Genomic DNA, 8,204 nt, shown 5'->3' with positions numbered 1-8,204 from the left:
ATGGCTGGTACGTGTTTTGACGCCAGATAACATTACTATATTGGATCAATTCATTTTTCAGTGAAATTTTCTATTTAAGTTGAATAGGGTCTGGTATAACGATTTGTTAAACGCCCAGTGTGACGCCAAGCGGGCAGGATATTTTAGAGCGGATTATTATTTTTCTTTTTGGTTTAGAAAAACTTAAGGATGACAACAGCTGGTTCAAAAGGTATGTTCACAAAAATCTTTTTTATTTAATAATTGCTCAAAAAAGGTTCCATAATAAATACAATGTGATTTACTCCCGAGGACCCCTAATTGGTCAGAGACATGTCCAAGCAGTGTTGTTATTTTTTGGAATTTCCATAAATTACATGACCAAATACAGTGCCAGCATATCATTGGTGGCCATGACGAATGCCTTAACCACAAATCCGAATTTTCCGGTAGGTGAAGCAAACCAGATAAATATTTTTTTAAGAAAATTACGGAAATACTTTTTAAAATTGTTTTTTTTTTTTTAGCAATACGATTGGAGTGAAGCGGAAAAATCATATATTTTATCCAGTTTCTTTTGGGGTTATGTTGTTACCCAACTTCCAGCGGGTTATGTGTGTAAACGCTATGGCGCCAAAGCAACATTGTTGGCTGCAACACTTGGCTCTTCATTGGTGGGCCTAGTTCTACCCTTCACCTTGAAATGGGGCGATTGGCAAATATTTTGTGCCGTTCGAGTTTTGCAAGGTCTGCTGCAGGGCTTCGATTTGGCCGCCGCATATGCGCATCTGGCCAATTGGTGCCCGGTGAAAGAACGTAATCGTTTGGGTGCCTTGGCCAGTTCGGGTATTGAGTGTGGCACTCTCTTGGGCATGTTAGTAAGTGGTATCATTGCAACTTCCAGTCTGGGCTGGCCGGGAATTTCTTATATAGCATGTGCTGCTGGCGTCATTTGGTGCGGGTTATGGGAGATTCTTGGCTCTAGTACACCCAATACCTCTAAATTGATAACTCCTGAAGAGAGGCTGTACATTTTGACATCATTGGAGAAAAAAGCTTCGAAAGACAGTGAAGCCACCCGGAAATCAATACCCATACCATGGAAAGCTATTTTAACCTCCCCACCGGTTTGGGCCCTGCTAGTGGCTCGCAGTTCCGAGGCCTGGTGTTTTTCAGCAATACAAGCTGCCATACCAAACTACATGAACGGAGTGTTTGCCATGGATATGAAAAGTAATACTTTCTATTCCGCCTTACCCTTCATAGTGTTGTGGATAATGTCCTATGTATATTTGGTGCTGGCTGATGTGCTCTTGAATTACAAGGTGTTAACTTTGAATGGTCTGAGAAAAACATACAACTCCATTTCATTTTGGATACCTGCAGCATGCCTTTTTGGTTTGGGCTTATTGGAGGTGCAACAACAGGTTTTGGCTGCCATTTTGCTGATAGTCATTGTGGCTACCAATGCTGGCAACATGATTGGCAGTGGTCTAAATGTCATCGACCTATCTCCAAATCACACCGGTATTGTGATGAGTCTTATAAATGCCACGGCAACCATAATGCCAATTCTAACGCCCATAGTGGCGAGTGCCATTGTCGAGGATAATGTAAGTTCAGTACTGAAAAGTTTGATTAAAAAACACTTAATTGTTGTTCTTCAGTCCAATTACAGACAATGGCAAATCTTGTTTGCCATCTGTGGCAGTGTTTACACTGTGGGCAATATAATCTATCTGATTTGGGGATCTACCGATCCTCAACCATGGAATGATCCAGATTTTCTTTCGCATATAAGTCAAAATGATTATGAACCGAGTTTGGACGATCAGCCGTCAGGGAGTAAAGTTGCAATCGAAATTAATAAAATTGGAGATTGAACCCTCAACAAGTGGTCATGGGTTAAAATTGTTCCTTTGTGTTTTTATTTTTTATAAATATTACACCATTTAACTGTTGACATTTATAGTCTTGAAACGTTGTGAATAAAAATTCTTGAAAAATAATCTTTTTTTAAATCGCATTAGGTAAATATCGTCTAATACTTAGAATTCAAAATCGGCAAAACAAATTTCGTACAAAATTTCGAACTAACTTTAGGTTTCAGGTTCAAAAATTTTAAAAATTGTTGGTCAAGAGTAAATTTTAAATTTTGTGTACAAATTAAAAATTTTCCATCAAAAGGTCATTTAAAAAAAATCTTGAGCAAAAAAAAAATGTTTAAGAAAATCCGAGAAATTCTTGATTAAGACTGACATTATAATTCTTCAAATAATTATACTTAAAAAAATACAATTTTTTGGCCAAACCGTTCTTTAAAGGTTTATAGAAATCCTTAATTATACCCTACACCACATAGTGGTAGGGGTATTATGTTATTGTGCATTTGTTTATAACATGGAGAAGGAAGCGAGATAGACCCATAGTTACTTTTGAGGATCTCCATAGAATCACTTTCTGAGTGGATTTATGCATGTCAGTCCGTCCGTCCGTCCGTCTGTCCATGTATTCTTGTGAACAAAATACAGGTCGCATTTATAAACCGATTGAGATGAAATTTTCCAAACTGTATTTGTTTGGCCCAAGGACGAACCCTATTGAAATTGGTGATAATCGGATCAGGTTTAGATATAGCTCCCATATATCCTCAACCGATTTCGGATTAATTGTGCACCTAATGGCCAATATAAGTCCAAATGACCTGGGTTTTGGTACATTTTACTGAATTCAGTATATATGCCGTAATATGCATTCCACAGGAATGATCTTTAGTACGTGATATCAGATACAGTTCTGAAATAAGTGTATCAAATTTCGTCAAGATCGGTTCAGATTTAGGTTTACTTGTGCACCAAACAGCCAATATCAGTCCGACTGACCTGCTTTTTGGCACATCCGACAGAATTAAGTCAAGAATCAAGCGATGTATATTATACCCTACATCACAAGGTGGTCAGGGTATTATGTCTTTGTGCATTTGTTTGTAACAAGCAAAAGGAAACGAGATAGACCCATAGTTTCTTTTGATGATCTGCATAGAATCACATTCTGAGTCGATTTATGAATGTCCGTCCGTCCGTCTGTCCATGTATTTTTGTAAACAAAGTACGCATTTATTGCCCAATCCAGATGAAATTTTGCACAAATCATTTGTTTGGCCCAAGGACGAACCCTTTTGAAATTGGAGATAATCGGTCAAAATTTAGATATAGCTACCATATATATCTTCGTCCGATTTGCCTTTTATTGTGCACCAAACGTGTAATAATAGTTGGAATAGTATGGAATTTTGCACGTACGGTCAGATTGGACCTGAAAATAAGTATGCCAAATTTGATCGAAATCAGTTGAGATATAGCTATAGCTCCCATATATACTGTTCATCCGATTTGTTATTTTTGTCCACCGCCGCCGTAATATGCACTCTACAACAACAATTTTTGGTAAAATATATCAAATTCAGCTCAGAAATACCTTTGCTAAATTTTATCGAGATCGAGGTTAAGATTTGAATATTGCTCCCATATCTAACTTCGTCCGATTTATCTTTTATTGTGCACCAAACGTCTAATATTTGTCCAAATGTGATGGAATTTGGCACTTACGACCGAATTGAGTCTAGAAGCTAGTATGTCAAATTTGGTGAAGATCGGTTCAGATATAGCTATATTTTCCGTATATATTACTCATCCGATTTGTTATATTTGTTACCCACAACCGTAGTATGCTCTCCGTAACAACGATATTCAGGGAAATATATCAAATACAGCTCAGAAGTATCTTTGCTAAATTTTATCGAGATCAGTTCAGATTTGGATATAGCACCCATATATATCTTTATCCGATTTCTAGTTAATTGTGCACCAAATGGGCAATACAATTCCGAATTTAAAATATACAAATGCTTTGGCATATTTAGTCCTTGAACTTTAAATTATAATTATAATCATAGCGTGTATGATTGAATTCTCCCATAAAAACTTTTAATTGTTATGTGGAGGTCTACTAAATTAACAAAGTGGTGTAGTCGGCTTTTAGACTATCTTTACTGGTTTTTTTGATACAATCCTTCTCTAAGTGATATCATGCTCTCGATAGCAAACTATAACTGCTCTAAAGCCAAATGTTGATAGGTGGTATTATCTATCACATAAAATCTTTTGTTGTGGGAACTCTACAAAATATACATAGTGGTATAATATGGTCGGCACCTCCCGACTTCCTGGTTTTAGTTAGAACATCCTTAGCACGACTTTTGACATTTTTTTTTTAAATCAAAATTTCATGGCAGATGGTTTTTCAATTTTTTGTTTGTCAATTTCGGATTTTCAACCAGAAGGTACTTCAAAAATTTTTATAAAATAATATTTTTCATTTTTGTCCAGAAGTTTCTTCACAATTTTTTAATTACGACTTTTTGTACGGGCATCCTTCAATTTTATGTTCAAAAATACAAGATAATTGATGTATTAAAAAAGTTAATTTTTTTATTGTTTCTTTCATAAAATGTCATTTAGTTCAACACAGGTTCAAACGATGTTTTTAAAACAATTGGAGGGGTTTCTTACGAAATTTTCATAAAAATTGACGATTTTTAGTCAAAATGGTACTCCAATATATTTTCTTAAAACATCGTTTATATTTGGTCGGAGAATTCTATATATTCTCAATAAATCTACAATATTCTTCATATTTTTTTTTAAATATCCAACATTTTTTGTCATATTGTCATTCATAAAATCCCCGTTTTTCGAGTTTTTCATAAAAAAATCAAATTTTCCACAAATTAACTTAAAACCTCACCATTTTTGCGCCGCAAAATCCTACAAACTTTTTTCTTTGAAAAAAATTGTGGTCGATTAAACGAACTTACCCACAATTTTTGGTAAATTGCTTCTTAAAAATCTATGGTAACTACCTACGTTTTGTGATACTTCAAAAATGTTTCCTTATAAATTCACCGTTTTTGATCCTTCAAAAAACCCAATATTTTTTGTTATAAGGTCCGATTTTTGACCAGATTGCCCTTATAAAAAAGGATTTTTTCTAATCCTTTTATTTACAACCTTAATTTTTTTATTTTTCAAAGAAATGACTACAATAATATTTATACCCTCAACCTTGGAAGGGAGGGTATATTAACTTTGTCATTCCGTTTTATAACATCCCTATATATTCGTCGTAGACCTCATAAAGTATATATATTCATAATCAGCATAAAATTCTAAGTCGATGTCCGTCTGTCTGTCTGTCTGCCTCTTAAAATCGCGATACAGCCCACATTATTTGACGTTGGGCGTCAAAATTAAGCAGAACAATTTGTATTGTATCTAGTAAGTTTGGTATTGAAAATGAGACATATCCGTCCACGATTTGGTATAGTCCCCATATAATGGTACCTCCCGATATTCGGTATTTTGACGATTTTTGCCACATTTTTTCACGGATTTGTCTGAAATACGGGATTTTGTATGTCATAGTGGGTCCTAGTTCGTGTGACAAAACATTGCATGTATAGGTCCACGATTTAGTATAGCCTCCATATAACGGTTCCTCCTGATATTCGGTATTTTGATGACTTTTGCTACATGTTTTTCACCGATTTGTCTAAAAATTGATATTTGTTGGCCATAATGAATTCTGGCTGCGGTGGCGAAACATTTTATGTATAGGTCCACGTTTTGGTATAGCTCCCATATAACGGTACTCCATATATTCAGTATTTTGTTGATTTTTATCACATTTCTTCGCGGATTTGTCTAAAAATTTTGTGTGTCCTAATAGGATCTAGCTTCGTTGGCGAAACATTGTGTGTAAAGGTTCACGTTTTATTTTATGATTTTTGCGACATTTTCCCACGAATATGTCTAAAAATTGGTATTTGTGGGTCACAATGCGTTCTTGTGTTTCCTTTCCCATAAGATGGAGGGTATTAAAAGTTTAGCCCGGCCGAACTTAATGTTTTTTTATCTGTTTTTTTTTTAAACGATTCTTCACTAAAGCGATATTTTATGATTTTCAATAATCCAATTTTTTTGGTCAACGATTCTTCCAAAATTGTTTATAGAAACCCATGATTATTGATCAAGTCCCGAAATTTTTTTTAGTTGGAAGATCCTTCATAGGATTTTCTTAAAAAATCCACAATTTCCCTTCATAAAATGTCTCCGAAATCAAATACTTTTTGTCCTCAAAATAAATAATTTAAATAATCCACAAATGTTGGTCAGAAAGTCCTTTACAAATTTTTGATCAAAGAGCCCTTAAAATTTTGCATAACACATTTTTTAAAAAATCCACATGTTTTGGTCGCAACGTGCATTATCTTTTTTAAAAATAAAAGATTTTTTTCAAAAAAAAAAAAAAAAAAAAAATGTCTTTAAAAAGTTTACGATGTTTGGTCAGGATGTCTTTTAATATTTTTTAAGCCCATGGAAATATCTGTAAATAATTGTCAAAACAAACTTCATGGTGTTTGGTCAGAAGATCTTTTATCATGTCTCTTTAAAAAATCTACAATTTTCGGTATGACAAACCTTCATAATTTGGTCAAAAAGTCCTTTAAAATATTTTCGCAAAAAATCCAAAATTGTTATTCTAAAGGTACCTCATAAAATAGCCTTAAAAATATAATTTTTTTTCAAAAATGTAAGATTTTTGGTCAAAAGGTTATTACAAAATTCAAAATTTTAAAAATCATGCTAAATATTTTAGATACAAATATGATTTTAGATACAAATATGATTCTGTAAGACAATGAAAACAAGTTAAAAAGTATCAGTCGGTATTGCCGACAGATATATACCCTCAGCCTATGTTCGATTAAATAATCGAAATATATTTGACTAGTGTTACAATTATTCAAACGTTTGACCCTCTATGGAGCCGGTTTCAAAGGAATGGGCCAATATTGTCCATTTCGTATCAGACTCAAAAATATGAAGAAAAGTTATTTATGTCAAATTTTATGCGAAATCATAAATTCCGATAAATTTCATATTCATATCAGGCTTCTTATTGAGAGAAATATTTGAACATAGCAAACAGTAAAGGATTGCTTAATTGTTTCGAAAGTTATGACAGATACAATTATTGAAAATTGTGACCCTTCGTATAAACTTCACAACAGATATTGTGTTTGCAAAAATATTTGTGTGTGTGAAATTTGAAAAGAGTTGGATGCTTATTTAGCTTTATTTGTGCGATTTGTTTTTCAAAATCTTGAACCCTATGTATAGGGGAGGTACCAGAAGAAATGGTTCGATCTATACCACCTTTATAACAGATCTTGTGTTGATAGAAATATTGAGATGTGCCAAGTCTAAATGGAATCGGATCTTAATTTGGCTTTTTATGAGCTTCATGGGTATTCAAAATTTCGACACTTTGTGGGGGAGGTACCAGAAGGAGTGGACCGATACATTCCATGTTAACACCAGATCTTGGGTTTATAAAAATATTGGAATTTGTGAAATTTGAAGACGTTCGGACTCTTACATCACATTTTATAAAAGTTGTAATTATTCAAAATTTTGACCCTTTGTGGGGGAGGTCCCTGATGGAGTCGACCGATATTGTCCATTTTCGCACCTGACCTAGCACTGACGCAAATATTAGGATTTGCAAAGTTAGAGCAAAACCGGTTAATCGCTTCTCTTTGTGTGCAAAAATTATTTTTTGAAATTTCGACCTTTTGTGGGGGAGGTACCGGAAGGAGTGGACCGATACATTCCATTTGCGCACCAAACCTTGTGCTAATAAAATTATTGCGATGTGTGAAATTTGAAGACTATCGGGCTCTTACATCACATTTTATAAGGGTTGTAATTATTCAAAATTTTGACCCTTTGTGGGGGAGGTCCCTGATGGAGTGAACCGATATTGCCCATTTTCGCACCTGAACTAGAACTGATGAAAATATTAGGATTCGCAAAGTTCGAGGAAAATCGGATTATCCTTTCTCTTTCTGTGCAATAAATTATTTTCTTTGAAAATTTGGACATTTTGTGTGGGAGGTACCAGAAGGAGTGGACCGATATAGCCCATCTCCGAACTCGATCTAAGTTTGACAAAAATATTGCGATGTACCAAGTTTGGGCCAAATCGGATACTCCCTTCGAGAGTTATCGTGCGCACCAGCCAGCCAGACAGACGGACGGACATCGCTAGATCGACTCCAAATGTTCTGAAACGGATTTGGTCCAAAGAGACCTAGGGTCTAA

General features: G+C 34.6%; 1 protein-coding gene across 1 annotated transcript; it reads left to right on the top strand.

Annotated features, from left to right (window-relative positions):
* LOC131801422 (putative inorganic phosphate cotransporter) lies at positions 1-7,016 on the top strand. The gene is made up of 6 exons (XM_059120186.1): positions 1-7; positions 178-211; positions 257-428; positions 507-1,592; positions 1,647-1,753; positions 6,989-7,016. Exons 1-6 carry the CDS (start codon positions 1-3, stop codon positions 7,014-7,016), a joined length of 1,434 nt encoding a protein of 477 aa, XP_058976169.1.
* Positions 7,017-8,204: the final 1,188 nt, after the last annotated feature.

The sequence above is a fragment of the Musca domestica genome, unplaced genomic scaffold, assembly GCF_030504385.1.
Source record: "Musca domestica strain aabys unplaced genomic scaffold, Musca_domestica.polishedcontigs.V.1.1 16, whole genome shotgun sequence".
NCBI classification, from domain to species: domain Eukaryota; kingdom Metazoa; phylum Arthropoda; class Insecta; order Diptera; family Muscidae; genus Musca; species Musca domestica.
The sequence above is the reverse complement of the archived record's forward strand: the minus strand, read 5'-3'. Positions and strand labels throughout refer to the sequence as shown.

Coding starts and splice junctions, on each gene's coding strand:
- LOC131801422 (XM_059120186.1), top strand. Junction 1,593..1,646: donor GTGCCATTGTCGAGGATAAT/GTAAGTTCAGTA, acceptor GTTGTTCTTCAG/TCCAATTACAGACAATGGCA. Junction 1,754..6,988: donor ACCGATCCTCAACCATGGAA/TGATCCAGATTT, acceptor TCATATTCATAT/CAGGCTTCTTATTGAGAGAA.